Source organism: Dermacentor variabilis, chromosome 3, assembly GCF_050947875.1.
Source record: "Dermacentor variabilis isolate Ectoservices chromosome 3, ASM5094787v1, whole genome shotgun sequence".
NCBI classification, from domain to species: domain Eukaryota; kingdom Metazoa; phylum Arthropoda; class Arachnida; order Ixodida; family Ixodidae; genus Dermacentor; species Dermacentor variabilis.
Window position 1 is genome coordinate 75,779,359 of NC_134570.1, and position 15,807 is coordinate 75,795,165.

Here is a 15,807-nt window from a genome sequence, read left to right on the forward strand (position 1 = left end):
TTAATAAGGGAGTTGCAGGCGCAAATGGTTGCTATGTGCTGCTCAAGAGTAATGCTGGCCACCAGGAGGTCATCGAGGTACGCAAAGACGAAGGGGAGCCCCCGCGTGACCTCGCTGATAAACCTCTGAAACGTCTGAGCAGCGTTTCTCATCCCGGGCGGCGAGCGAACGTACTCGAAAAGCCCGAATGGTGTCGCGCAATTGCAGCCTTTGGGATGTCCGCTGGCTCAACAGGGATTTGATGGCAGGCCTTCGCTGAATCTATCTTGCTGGATATTACCGTTCAAGCTAGCTTGGTTGTGCAGTCGTGAATGTGAGGGAGTGGATAGCGATCCGAGACGGTGCGCGCGTTGAGCGCACGGTAGTTGCCCCACAGGCGCCAAGCCCCTGGGTCACGCTTTAATACAATGCGGAGAGCTGAAGAACAACTGCTCGACGAAAGACGGATGATGCCCAGTTTCGGGGTATCTTGAGTGGGGACCCTCTAGCAGCCATCGACATCTTCCTCGCCCGCCTTTTACATGTGGCGCGCTCCGGCACGTCTGGCTGGTGTCTCGTGCTGCGAGCTGCGAGGTTAGAAGTCAATGGAAGAATAATAAAAAAAAAAAAGGAGCTTCTTCGGCTCCTGCCATTGGTCCGAACGGTTCTCATGCCTTTTCCTCGTGGCCTCGTCCATGACGTCATGCCGGCCGTACAATCACGTCCGGGTCACCACGTTATAAAGACCGAGGTTCGGTCCACTACTACAATGTGTCAGTCAGCGAGCGAAAAACTTGAGAACCGTTCGGACCGATGGCGGAAGCCGAAGAAGCTATTTCTTTTTATTCTTCTTCCATTGCCTTCTAAGCTCGCAGAACGAAGCACGAGACATAATCGCTGCAGTGTGTCACATAAAAAAGGCGGCCGAGTAAGATGACGATGGCTGCTAGAACTTTAACAGAGTTGCTATATTATCCCGACGAAGGTCACCACAGGACGTGCGACGTGTTTCAACATTTAGCATCCATGTTACCGGTGATTAACACTCATGAAGGCTGTTACAAACAGGTTTTAAAATATCACGTCTGTCTTTCGCTCTCTTCCTTTCGGGAAAGGCGTCGCAATGAAAAGTACCATGTCAACGCGCTGGCCCTCCTCGCTCGCACGATGACATATGTGATGACACTGTGATGACATATGGAACATGTGCCACACATATTCGATAGTCTCGCATGAACACACACGTTCGATATGTACTCTCCTATGATCATACTTCTTGTATATGCGTCATTTCGTGTCATATGAGATTTTCTAATATATATGGGTGCTACGGAGTAGGCGTTTCCTGACCAGGGGGTTCGCTCTAGAAGATCGTAACACTCGAAGATAGTAAAAACAGCTCTTGGTTGGCACTAAGGTGTGAAATCAGCCTATATATTGACATCCCGGTTCATGCAGATGTCACCTGTCTATCAGGAACCGGTCTGAGCTAGAGTCACGAAGTGATTTGTGAATCTGGCACGAGGTTTTGAATCACGATTTCTACCTAATTGACCGTGGCTGTCTTTCGATTTTTCCTTAGCGGGTCCTAAAGCTACATTCAGGAGTTCTTTATTTTCCGCACAAATTTCGGCAGCTGATTACGCTTTCGTTGACAAAGGGATACGGCCGTCCCCCATATGCCACCGTTTGACGATGCACCCTGCGGTTGCGTACGAATTTGTTCTAAAAACCTCCTTGGATCCTTTAACGTGCTCGGCAATATCAGTGCTCCCCCCATTCCTTTGGCTCTTCCTGCACGGTTCTCTTGCGTGCACTAATAAACGTGCCTTTTGGCGATCCACCCAAGTGCAGCCAACTTGGAATGGAAGTGGTGGCCTCGCGATCACGGTCAGTAGCAGAACGCGCTGTATCTGCCGCGCAAAAAAAGGTTGATGCCAGCTGTCTCTTTCCGCGAATGCTCCACCGTACACTAATGGGGCTGTAGACCCGTTGATGGATGTGATGCTCCGGGTGGCATAGATCGAGTGCACGCGCCCGTGAAGAGCGCGCGCGGATTCCGCGACGGCCTGATCAAACATGGCTGCGCCACGGACCCGCCCGGAGCGTAGGAGCAAAGCCTCTCAAGACGACGGCCATGATCGGCGCGCTGCTGGCCGCTTCGTGGGTCCTATCGGGGCTCGCCGGTGGATCGCCGCTGGAGGACGCCTGCGGTCCGCAGCCCAGTACGTTTTGGATGTCCGGTGGGCCTACGTGAAATGGCCCATCCCAGCGTGGCGTGCAAAGGCCAGGAATCCGGCAGTTTTTTTTTTTTCACGCATGTTCGCCGAATACAACAGCGCTTGCCCACCATATTGGGTATTTCCTATGGAGCCGGCGGCTGTGTAATGTGGTTTAGTGCGGTGCAGCGAAACGGAGGGTAGTGAATTTATGTGTAAATAGCACATTGTAATGCGGTGTAGGACAATGTAATATAGTGCACTCCGTTTTGTGGACACGCGTATTCAATATAAGCTCTCGAGAAGTAAGTGAACACATTTATACAAGTGATTACAATTTAGGTAAATGAAGAAGAGACGAAATATGAGTTGAGTATATGCAAGCTTGTGACCAGAGGTAGGAGAGAATTGGAGAACCACGAAAGAAGGCAACTTATTTTGCTGTTTTTCTCAGTGATTTCTGTACTTTTGACGCACATACGTAGCGCCAGCGGAGCATTGGAGCAGGATTTGCGTAGAATTCGTAACGGGGGTATTAAGACCGAAAAAAAAAAAATACGCATGAGGATTTCGACCTAAACAACGCGAGAACAAAACCGTCAATTTTCTTATAGAATGCAGTGTATGTTTTAGTGCGGAACGTCTTCAAACATATAGCGATCAGCTCAGTAATGTAAAATCGCCGCCGCTAATAGAATGATGAAGTCATGCTTGGGCTTTCTAAACGTTCACCATGCACATAAGAAATGCTGGCGGGGGCGAACTAGTAGTCATTTGGAAGAATGATAAAGTGGACATTACTTTTATTTCTTTTGATACGTACATTCTTTTTCACGTTATAAGCACTGAAAAATCAAAGGCACGAGACATTTTTAGGTTCTTAAACGAGCTGCAATGTACAAAACCAATTTACGTGCAGCTACCTCTTCTTCTCATTTTTTTTTCTCATTTTCTAATCTTCGATGTACACACAGCTTCCTCTTTATTTCTTTCTTTCTTTTTTCTCATTTTCTAATATTCCCCACCTCAGTCGTGGTGCCAATGAGTTCGCCGGTTTTGTAGCTAGGCCGTAGTATATCGGTTTGATAATTCGCCGGCTTGCCATGTAGCGTGTAGTCGCAAACAGCAAGCTCGCGGAAAACATTTTCATCGTCGAATCCGTCGCGCGACGGCTACGCACGCTGTCTGTGCGTGGGAGGAGAGGTTAGGTGGGGGAGAGCACGGCAGTAGGTGAACGATAGCGAGCACCTCGGATAGGATGGCCAATGTTTTGATAGAAGGCCCTACAATTTGTCAAAGCCTGTGTAGAGCAATTTGTCAAGACGTCCCTGTCTGAGAGTGCGAGCACTGCATTTTACACGCGCGAGCGCTGACGGACCACAACAAAACAGTGACGAACGACTAAACATTTAGACCTCAGCCCCGTCTGCCTTGTGTTGTTCCTTCCCATGTCCGAGTGGCTATTTTGTCGTTCCTCGACAAAAGTTACATACATTTGCGAAGAGAAAGTGGACGGGCATTCACAAGTCTACCAAATGCAAAGCGTGTTGCCGGCCCAACCAGCCAAACTAAAAAAAAAAATTATGGGGTTTTACGTGCCAAAACCACGATCTGATTATGAGGCACGCCGTATTGAGGGACTCTGGAAATTTGGAACACCTGGGGTTCTTTAACGTGCACCTAAATCGGAGTACCACGTGTGTTCTCGCATTTCGCCCCCATCGAAATGCGGCTGCCGTGGCCGGGATCAGCCAGCCAAACCATTTCCTTTAGACACCATCCCCTGAGTAATACATACTAGGCGTCCTACGTAAGTTGCGCCAAGCCTTAAAGATATGCAAATTCCACGTAGCTGGACCGAACCAAGGTAATGTTGTTTGCCGTCGCTTGGAGATACGCAGATTACTTTTTACGTTGCCCCTAATTACATAATTAGTATTAATTAATTTATACATGAGATAACTTCCAAAATATTGTAATTAGATGAAGAGTGTCAATGAGAAAATTGTAAGGCAACAAGAAATACTCCTGATACAGCTTGCTCTTGCTTAATACGTGCTACATAAAATGTGTTTTTCCAAGCATGGGAGAAGCTCGCAAATATATGCAAATCGCCGCGCGACTGGCCGTCGGACTACTTTGGTGCTTGGAAAAACACATTTTATGTAGCACGTATTAAGCAAGAGCAAGCTGTATCGGGAGTATTTCTTGTTACTCTACAATTCTCTCATTGGCACTTTTCATCGAATTATAATATCTGAGAAGTTAGTTAATTACCTAAGACTAATTATGTAATTAGGCGAATTGCAGAAAATAATCTGAGTATCTCCAAGCAGCGGCAAACAACATTACCGTGGTTCTGTCCAGCTATGTGGTATCTGCATATATTTACATTTTCGCTTAAGTTACGTGAGACACCCCATATATTGTACTGTGTGCGTCTAAAAATGCTAAATAAAGAAAGATCACACACACACACACACACACAAACACACACACACACACACACTCGTCTTTTGTTTCCATGCGCAGTTTTTTCTGCAGCTTCAAACGTGTATAATGACGCCCAGTATTGTTTGTTTCTTCGCATAGACAAGAAGGAAATGATGTCCATGCTGACGCCAGCAGCAGACATGTTCGTCGACTGCTACGAAAACTACGACCAGTATGGCGTTCCGTCCAAGTACCTGACAAAGGTAAGATTTGAAGGCGTTTTCCTTGTACGTCAAACACATGCCTAGCTGCCTTTCATCAACCTATTAACCACTGATCCCAAAGAGGGGCAAGTACTATACAGAAGCCCCTCCTCTCCCCCCCCCCCCCCCCCCACTTGACCTTCTTTCATTTCTTCTTGCCTGCCTTCGCTACGACAGCACTTCATAGCAGCAATATTGGCTAAATACTTACTCAGCTGCGATACGTCTACTGCTCGTGATGTAGGACAAACAACTCCAGATTGTCACTTTCGTACCTTGAGCCTAAACGTTCCTATTTATTTATTTATTTATTCACTTGAACAGTCCTCTCCTAATACACAAACAAATCTTTCCTGTGTCTTTTCTTTCCCTTGTTATCTCTCTTGCTTTTCTTTTTCTTGCCGAAGATGGTATTTTATTCATATATATTTCATGACAAGTTCAAATTACGTATTTCTCGTGTATTTCTTTTGTTTGTATTACTCTGCCACAACCCTTATCACTAGGGCTAGAAGTATCTCAAATAAATAAATAAATAAATAAATAGTGTTCTAGCAGGCTCATTTTAACTAATTTTCCTGGAAGAAAGAAATGGTGAGCCATTCCACACTGTGAAGGTGGATGACCAGCGAAGCCGTGTAGCACACGACAAGGAGGTGACGCAGAATTTGGAACAAAGGTACGAACGCATTTTTTGTCGTGATCGGTGGTCATCGTGATGAAAGGTATGCGCGCACATTTATTTCTACACATCCGCGTTCATTCGCGTTATACGCTCGTTATATACATTCGCGTTTTCAGTTCGCGATATACTGAAGCAAAGAATTTGAGAACAAGATCCCTGCACCGACTTTCAGTGGGCCGGTGCAGTCAGAGACTTCGCGGAGGGAGGGCCAGTATGAGAACGCTGGCCCGAGGAGCGGCGACGGTGCCAGACGAACGCGCGAGCAGGGGCACGAGCGCGTTATCGCGGTTAAGCCGAGTGGCGCCAACGAGCCAGCCGTGGTAGAAGACGACGACAAACGCGCAAGCAGTGGCACGAGCCATTGCTGATCATAGTTTTTTTCTTTTTTTGCTCCCACAGATTTGTTAATCGACACAAAAAATGCAAGGAACCGTAGCCATAAACAGCTTCACTGAAAGAAAAAAAAAAAAAAACAGGTCTCACCGAGATTTGAACTCGGATCGCTGGATTCAGAGTCCAGAGTGCTAACCGTTACACCATGAGACCGAACATTCCGACGCCGGGAATCGAACCCGGGCCTTCTGGGTGAAAGCCAGATATCCTAGCCACTAGACCACGCCGGAGACGGCGAAGTTGGCATTATGACTGCTTGTTGAGCAGGCGCTGCGTCCGCTGGTGAAAACAATCTTGTAGTGAAAACGACAGAAATGAAGGAAGGGTGAACTAAAGTGATGTGTCACAAGGGATGCGCACAGGAGGGTAAAATTGCGCGTTATTGGTACTAAATGAATGGTCCAATCATTTCTTCTTTAAAATCAAAAAGTTTTTTTCTTTAGTAAACGCCGTTGCTGCCATTGAAATGTTCATTTGCGTTTTACTCAAATTAACATTTCAGTGGCAGCAACCGCGTTTACTAAAACAAAAAAAAAACTTTTTGATTTTTGTTAAATAATCCTTCAGAAGGCACTTGGCCATTACTTTTCTTTTTCCAGGCGTGTCTTCGCCACAGCGGCTGCCGCGTAGCCACAGTGCTGTCTAAAATTACCCATTGGCATTTACTTATTGATTTATAACGTGCTTTCAGAGTAAACACGCACGCACGCACGCACGCACGCACGCACGCACGCACGCACGCACGCACGCACGCACGCACGCACGCACGCACGCACGCACGCACGCACGCACGCACGCACGCACGCACGCACGCACGCACACACACACACACACACACACACACACACACACACACACACACACACACACACACACACACACACACACACACACACAAAGTAATGCCCATGTGGCGACGCTGGAATGACGAAGGAATGACGTCGATAGAACGGCAAAGGCGGTATATGATGAGGACGGCATGACTACAATGAGGTGACAATTTTTAAATAATGACGATGGTATAATGACGACAGCGTGACGACGAAATGAAGACAGTGCGATGACGACGAGTGCATGACGGCAATGGCATGATATGACGTCAGCCGGATGACAAAGCTGGAATGAAGATGACGACATCACGACAATAGTATGAGAAATGACGCATGATAGCGACGACCATAGCATGACAATAGCGCATAATCACGATTGAAGGACGACAAATGCGTATAATAAAATGATGGACTAACGTCGAAGGATCAACGAAGGCGATATGACAACAATGGGATGGCGTTACTGAAATTATGACAGTGATAAAACGACAGCATGACAATGGTACGGTGACGACTGTGTGACAATAATGAGGCGACGACGACGGCTTGACGAGAGTCGGATGACGAACTTAGAATGGTGACAATGGATCGTCCGCGACGAAAATCACGACGACGGTATGAGAACGAATGCATCACGACGATAGTATGATGACGACGTAGTGACGACGGCGGCATAAGAACGGTATGAGGACAATGTGATGACGAAGACTGTATGAAGACAATGGCATGATGACGTCTGTATCCCGAAGATTGTATGACGACAATGGTGTGACGGCGATGGCGTGACGAGAGTCGAATGATGAAGTTGCGGTGATGTCGATGACACGACCACAACGGCACGACGACGAGGTCATGACAACGGATACATGATAGCGACTGTCTGACTATGACGCAACAACGACGATGGCATGACGAGGGCCGCTTAATCACGATAGAATGACGAAGAGGAATTAATGTCGATGGAACGACGAGGGTGGTATGACGACAACGGTGGGCCGACAATGGTGTGACGGCGACGGCAGGCATGACGACGACTGTATGACAGCAGATAAATGATAGCGACTGTCTGACGACGACGCAACCATGATGGCGGCTTAATCACGAAAGAATGACGAAGACGGATTGACGTCGATGGCACGACAAGCGCAGTGCGACGACGACTGTCTCACGACGATGGCATGACGAGAGGATGATGACGAAGTTATAATCGCGATGATGGAGCGACTGTGAAGACATCACGACCACGGTACGACAACAAGTGACAACGACTGTATGAAGCCGACGCAATGACGACGCTGCCATCACAACATTATTACAGTGGGATGAGCACGAGTGTATGACGACAACTGCGTGACGACGATTGTATCACGTAGCCTGTATGACGAGGATAGCGTGACGAAGCCGGCGTGACGACGATGGCATGACGAGAGTCGGATGACAACGATGCAACGACCCCTACGACATCACCACGGTTCCGGTTGGCGTGTAGCACCCCGTGCAAAAAGGATGCTCGACCACCATATCTCATCGAAACGAAGGGTGAATTCCCAATTTGTGGTTGTCTCGAGGAGTTGCCGGTCTGGCTGGCATTCCGCAGTGCTTACATGTCCCCTTTGTGTGTGTGCGACTTCATAGGAACCCTTTCCTCGAACTGTCAAGCTCTACAGGAGAACTTTCGCGAACCAACGTCGCCTAGAAGAAAGGATAAGCGCCTCCTATCTCAGACCTGCGGGTTGCCACCTGCGGAGGCGCGCTTGTGAAGACGCCAACTGAGAGAGAGCGCATCAGCCACCCTTCCGCAACTAGATGCCCTTTCCGCGAACCAACATCGCCTAGAAGATAGGAAACGCGTCTACTATCCCGTACCTGCGGGTTGCCCCTGCGACGGCAGGCTCGTGAAAAATCGCCAGATGAGTGGGTGCCGTCGCCAATCACCATGGAACTTAGTGCATATAACGTGACATTGACGTGCTCAAAATCCCGCCTACGACTTTAGTGGGCCTATTTAATGGGCCCCGCAATGTACTTTTTTTACACTTCATTCTCTTCTTCTCATCTATCACCAACCATTGAATAAACCGTGCAAGTTTTCGCACTAGAAATCGTCTCGTCCTGGCCTGGTCGCCATGGTCTACCGGATGCCTGCAGCCCGCCGACAACGCCACGCTTCCAAATAGTAACGTCGGTCGAGCTTCGATAGACAGGCGTCGCAATAACTCGGCAGCGGTGGAGTACGCTACCCTGGAGAACGCAACACCACCACCAGCCCGTACATAGTGACCCAAGCTACTAGAGATCTTGGGCCAATAGGTCGGTGTAAAAAACGTGACGACGATGGCATGACGAGAGTCAGATAATGAAGCTAGAATGACAACGATGGAACGACCACGAAGGCATTGTCAGGATTGGGGGCTCAATCCCACCGTTCGTAACTCGTTATCAAGGTTGAAGTCGGGCATGAATTAGAAGGTAGCTGGCCCATGCCGTCGTCCAACTTATCCACGCTGAGGACGTTGTTGGAGGGAAGGACTGCTTCTCATCGAGAACGAGGAATATGGGTTTATTTACAGTATCTACATCAGTCTAGCATGACTGCGAGAGAAAGTGCCTTAGTCTAACATGACTGCGAGAGAAAAGTGAATCAGTCTAACATGACTGCTTGAGAAAGTACCTCGAGCATCCGCACAACAGCGGTTTATAAACACTCGGTCCCCCCTCGATTTCAAGGTGACGGAAACGTTCGTTCAGTCATCGTAAACAAGCCGCCTCTCCGCGGGACGGCTTACACACACGCACAAGCACACACACACACAGGTTCACGATCCGGAACCGACGTCACACGGACTTCGTAGAACTCGGAGCTGACCCCCGCAGCGCGGCCGGTAGCCCATTGTCTTGCGTCTCGAACGGCGCGTGGGAAGAGGCATCAGTAGACGTTCCCGCGGGCACTCTCCCGCTCGCGGCCGACCAGGTGGGCGGTGGCGGGCTCAGTAACAATAGTTGGTCCGCCGACCGCGTTTAGTCACAATGGCGACGAGGCTAGAGCGTAACGGTGGCGTTCCAAGCAAAGGTTGCCGCCGCTGTCGCAACTTGCTGGCAAAACTTGCACCTGAGCGGGCCGTTCTTAACAGCATCAGGACCGCGAGCGCAATCATATAATAGTGGCCCAAGCCGGTAGATAATTAAATAAGCCCCTACAGGTCAGTATAAGATAGATAGATAGATAGATAGATAGATAGATAGATAGATAGATAGTAGATAGATAGATAGATAGATAGATAGATAGATAGATAGATAGATAGATAGATAGATAGATAGATAGATAGATAGATAGATAAAAATTCAAGGGGCACTTAGTTATCACTACGTGATTAAATGCGAAAGCATTGTGGCCACGACAGCAGAAGCGGGGCGACGTCCGATGGCGCCACTGGTGGGGCCACGTGGCTCCAGCGGCACGTCAGCAGAAGCGCCGCGACGTCACGTGACCAACGTTGTTCGTCACAAGCGCGCACAATACAAGGGCATAGGTTCGATTCCCACCAAAGGTAGAGGGTTCGTCTTCCACAAAGGTCGCGGGTTCGAGTGTCTTAATTAACTCTACCTTAATTATCTGTGCCTAAACTTCGCCTGATTTAACAGCAAAGGTCGTGGGTTCGAGTCCCACGAAAGGTCGGGGGTTCGACTGACACCGAAAGTCGTGGGTTCGAGTGCCTTAATTAACTACGCCTTAACACCAAACGTAGTGAGTACGACTCCTACCAAAGGTGGAGGGTTCGTAACCTTTTTGGTCCAGTGTGTGGTCAGGCCAACGCCGACAACACCGTATTTTCCGCCTCACGAGCCATATGATGTTTTCGCATTAATAAACAATAGATAGATAGATAGATAGATAGATAGATAGATAGATAGATAGATAGATAGATAGATAGATAGATAGATAGATAGATAGATAGATAGATAGATTCAAAACTTCTGAAGTTGGCAAAGAATGCTAATCGCATACCATTCCTGAAGCGCACTTTAATCTGTAGTGACGGCACCACTCAAAGATCAAAGCATAAGCATTCTTTATTTTTCCCATCGTCTTTCGGTTTAATCAAAGTGCGTTGACCCGGACTTTCGCAGGTGCTGCCGACTATCTGTACCGAATATGATGGCTGCCTGTCGTCCGCGCAGGAGGGTGATGGCGATCAGAAGGAAAAGATTGTCCAGTGTATCGTCGAGAAGATCAAGGCCCAACTGGTAATGCGGCTTGATTTTGGCGAGCGTGCATAATTTGTGAAATTTTGCCAATCCGTTGGTATCCGCGAATTATTGTATCCGCGAACGATTAGCTCCATATGCCGCATGGTGCATATGTATGGAACTGTGTTTCCCTCCTGCAATTTCTCGGACTGCAACTGCTACGACGATGACGTATATTTTCACCGTGATACCTACCCTTCAAGAAGTTGGCGTAGCCAATACAAAACAGACGTAAGCCCGAAGCCTGACTGTCCGGAGGAATAGCCTACGCTTCTGCCTGCCTACATTGCACGCACTCTAACACAAACACTGTCTGTCTGTCTGTCTGTCTGTCTGTCTGTCTGTCTGTCTGTCTGTCTGTCTGTCTGTCTGTCTGTCTGTCTGTCTGTCTGTCTGTCTGTCTGTCTGTCTGTCTGTCTGTCTGTCTGTCTGTCTGTCTGTCTGTCTGTCTGTCTGTCTGTCTGTCTGTCTGTCTGTCTGTCTGTCTGTCTGTCTGTCTGTCTGTCTGTCTGTCTGTCTGTCTGTCTGTCTGTCTGTCTGTCTGTCTGTCTGTCTGTCTGTCTGTCTGTCTGTCTGTCTGTCTGTCTGTCTGTCTGTCTGTCTGTCTGTCTGTCTGTCTGTCTGTCTGTCTGTCTGTCTGTCTGTCTGTCTGTCTGTCTGTCTGTCTGTCTGTCTGTCTGTCTGTCTGTCTGTCTGTCTGTCTGTCTGTCTGTCTGTCTGTCTGTCTGTCTGTCTGTCTGTCTGTCTGTCTGTCTGTCTGTCTGTCTGTCTGTCTGTCTGTCTGTCTGTCTGTCTGTCTGTCTGTCTGTCTGTCTGTCTGTCTGTCTGTCTGTCTGTCTGTCTGTCTGTCTGTCTGTCTGTCTGTCTGTCTGTCTGTCTGTCTGTCTGTCTGTCTGTCTGTCTGTCTGTCTGTCTGTCTGTCTGTCTGTCTGTCTGTCTGTCTGTCTGTCTGTCTGTCTGTCTGTCTGTCTGTCTGTCTGTCTGTCTGTCTGTCTGTCTGTCTGTCTGTCTGTCTGTCTGTCTGTCTGTCTGTCTGTCTGTCTGTCTGTCTGTCTGTCTGTCTGTCTGTCTGTCTGTCTGTCTGTCTGTCTGTCTGTCTGTCTGTCTGTCTGTCTGTCTGTCTGTCTGTCTGTCTGTCTGTCTGTCTGTCTGTCTGTCTGTCTGTCTGTCTGTCTGTCTGTCTGTCTGTCTGTCTGTCTGTCTGTCTGTCTGTCTGTCTGTCTGTCTGTCTGTCTGTCTGTCTGTCTGTCTGTCTGTCTGTCTGTCTGTCTGTCTGTCTGTCTGTCTGTCTGTCTGTCTGTCTGTCTGTCTGTCTGTCTGTCTGTCTGTCTGTCTGTCTGTCTGTCTGTCTGTCTGTCTGTCTGTCTGTCTGTCTGTCTGTCTGTCTGTCTGTCTGTCTGTCTGTCTGTCTGTCTGTCTGTCTGTCTGATTCTTCTGCCTTTCATTAGTGAGCCTTCTTTGTTTTTTTCCTAGCCTCTGTGATGCTGCGAGTGTGGTGATAATTGTTGCTTATTGATAGTAACTATTTTTATGGGTTAATGCATGGAAGAAATATTCGCGATTTGTTATCACCTGAAAGTCAAGAAAAGCTTTTTGAAAAAAGAATATTTTACGAAATTTAACCTTCGAACTTACTGCGTGGCATGTTAACTTTATATCTTTTGTATATTTTCCACTGCTTCCCATGGTTCCTTCTTTTTTATTTTCAAGTCTGAAATGGGAGACCTACCAAAGCCCGCCGGTGACGTCAGCGAAAAACTATTCGTAAGTCCGTCACACATGAAGCGAACAGACAATGATGTCAAGGAAAGCCTGGAAGAAGTTACCTGTGGTATTTGATTGAAATGTAGAAATCATAAAGTATAATGAAAGTAGATGAAAAATCGACTTTCTCATTGGAATGTTTTATTTTTATTGCTTTTCTCCCCGAATTTATTATTTGCAGAGATAATTTTTACCAATGAGTGCGAAAGAGTGCAAAACTGTTCGATTTTCTCCATAAAACAGCCGACAGCGTGCTTTTAATTGCGTCCCTCTATAGAGCACCCAGATATCTTTAAACCCTGGCTAACATTAGCTGGGACATCGTGTATATGATAACAAGGGGAAACACGGATGTCTCACTACGCAGCCATTTCACTGTTAACTGTTATCTCATACGTTCTGCAACAGAGTGGCGAGGTTGTGAGTTGCGAGCGATCTGTTTATTGTTAAACAAAACGAAATACTTAGGCAGAAGAGCGGCAAACAAGAAGCGTAGTTTGTGTGCGTTTGGGGAAGGGGGAAAGGGCAGATCCGCTCCGTGGGCGTGAAGAAAGACGTGGAAGAAAGAGCGAGCCAATTATTGATTGTGTAAGAGAAAATGGTTAGTAAAACTGCAGTGAGTGAGAGTGACAGGGTGGTAGAGAGAAAGAGCGAACGAGTGAGTTACTGTGTGAGTGAGCGAGATATACTGCTTAAGTTAATGAAGGAGTTTCAAAAAAGATTGTGCGAGGACTCAAGTAAAGTGAGTGAGTGAGTGAGTGAGTGAGTGAGTGAGTGAGTGAGTGAGTGAGTGAGTGAGTGAGTGAGTGAGTGAGTGAGTGAGTGAGTGAGTGAGTGAGTGAGTGAGTGAGTGAGTGAGTGAGTGAGTGAGTGAGTGAACAAACGACTTGACCAGTGGGTTTAATTAGTGTGCGAGTTGGGGAAAGCGAGCGCATGATCTAGCAAGTGAAAGGACAAATGAGTGGACGAGCAAATGACTAAGTGAACAAGCGACTTAAAGGCCCAACTGCAAAAAAATAAAGAAAAATGGACCACGTGAAAGTTCTAGTTTGAGACAGCGAAGATATAAAGGAGATTGACTGCAAGATTAGGCGTTTGAGAAACGAGCGGAAGCGTTACAAAACGCTCGTAGCGTGGATTTTGATACCAAAACTGAAAAGAAAGAAACGACATCATTACCGCTAGCCGGAAGTGACGCATCAGCTCCGAGATAAGGCAGCGCCAGTAGTTGCCGCAGGGCACTAAAAAAATCTCGGGAGGCGGCATCCTGGTATTTACGTCATAGCGACAACCACCAGGTGCACGCGTCATCGGCCTAGGTGTCGTTTGAAGGCTGCTAACAAGAAAAGCATGCCATTACCAGCCCTGCCGGCATTGCCAAGATTGCTTTTGTAGTATATACTACTCATTTGCAATAAATTTAGCTGACGCGAAATTACGTTGCAGTTGACCTTTGATTAGTGTGCGTGTCTAGTGGCTGTGCATTAGAGGAATTGAGCGTGTGACTTAGCCAGCAATAGAACGAATTGATGAGCGAGAGCGAGAGCCACAGGTTGAGCTTGCCACGCCAAGTGAGCGAGACAGAAAAGTGGCGCCAGCCACGCACAGTGGGTTCTGGCTATGTCACTCTTTACGTTAAGGATGCGCCTGTGCTCCAGCAAACGGTAACTTTCGTGACCTCTAAGATAAATCTGCACGACCCGAAGGCCTGAGGGATAAGCGCGAGGTTCGTTCTTTAATTGATGCTTTCCCGTTGCGTCTGCCACCCAGCGTCCATCCTGATTTCCAGAAGCTGCGTCGTCATATCTACGTGACACGCTTGTTGTAAAACGACGACGGATTGATGTGGTTTTAGGATGGCAACTCTATTATTAAACCAACATTGAGGTGTCGTTAGACAGAAGGACGATTCTTCCATCTCTTCCGCAGGGCTGCAGCTTCCGGAGACCCACCGTGCCGATCACGAACCGCAAAAGCTTTTTCATCTGCGTTCACTGGTACCAGATCGCCGTGTCCATCGAATGAGCAGCAATGTGCACTGACCCGTTTTTCTTCCCCAAGTCTGCTTTATCCAATAGCTAATACTCGGAGAAGAATAAAACATGTTTTACCTACTCAGACCCTTCACCGTTTTTCTTTGATATTTTGCTTTGTTATCCGACCGATATTAACCAGCCCAAATATCCGGGCAGAACGCAAATTTAACCAAAGCGGAAAGCGTTACATCTGTCAGAGAAGTTCGGTTAGAGGATCGAGGTCAGACTGGACATAAAGGTCACGTGGCTGCGCTGTGGTTCCAGAAATTCGCGTCAAATATAGTAGTACACTGCAGAGACAACTGTGATTATACGCGCCTCCATTAAAGAGAAAGAGAGAAATCGTAAGAAAAAAGTTAACGAGAAACTTTAGAAGCACGGCTGCATTCCAGCACGGAAACTTCTGACTTGATAACCTGCTGTCAGAAATTGTGCCAATATGAGCATCCGTGTGCAAGATTCCAGACAAGGAGCTTCCTCCGTTGCTCTGTACTAGGGCACATTCAGCGTATATTGGCAAAGTTTGCAAACTCAGCCGAAGTCATTCTTCACCTCTAGCTGGTCATTATCTTCTTTGTCAAGGAGTGCGCGAAGCTTGCTAAGTACAATGGGAATCCGGCTTACCATTATTCTGTGCCTTGTTGCGCACTAAACTCGATGACAAATTAGTGGTTCGAGCGAAACGCCTTTCTACGCCACTTTGTCTGGCGATGAACGCATGTGCAGCAAGCTAGTTTCCGTTGCACAAGACTTTTAGCACGCTTAAATGTAATAAAGCTGTGGTGCACGCTCATCTATACTGTCGCCGAACTCCACCTCTCGTCGGTATAGAAGAGAGCACGTTACCGAAAAAGTGATTAATACTACACTATTTTTACAACAGAACACGACAGAAAGAATTTAACACAACAACACGCTGGATCGAGTGAACAGTTCTCAATACACGTCAGAAAACTC

The 15,807-nt window shown here is 47.5% G+C and overlaps 1 protein-coding gene and 2 non-coding genes across 3 annotated transcripts; 1 reads left to right on the top strand and 2 right to left on the bottom strand.

Moving 5' to 3' along the window:
* The first annotated feature begins 2,077 nt into the window (after window positions 1–2,077).
* Window positions 2,078–14,941, top strand: LOC142573994 (uncharacterized). The gene is made up of 5 exons (XM_075683194.1): window positions 2,078–2,204; window positions 4,791–4,894; window positions 10,931–11,047; window positions 12,761–12,814; window positions 14,744–14,941. The coding sequence occupies exons 1-5, from the start codon at window positions 2,117–2,119 to the stop codon at window positions 14,837–14,839; spliced, it is 459 nt and encodes a 152-aa protein (XP_075539309.1). The 5' UTR covers window positions 2,078–2,116; the 3' UTR covers window positions 14,840–14,941.
* Window positions 6,054–6,125, bottom strand: TRNAQ-CUG (transfer RNA glutamine (anticodon CUG)). Its single transcript has one exon. It is a non-coding gene; the product is annotated as a tRNA-Gln (tRNA).
* On the bottom strand, window positions 6,131–6,202 carry TRNAE-UUC (transfer RNA glutamic acid (anticodon UUC)). The gene has a single exon. It is a non-coding gene; the product is annotated as a tRNA-Glu (tRNA).
* Window positions 14,942–15,807: the final 866 nt, after the last annotated feature.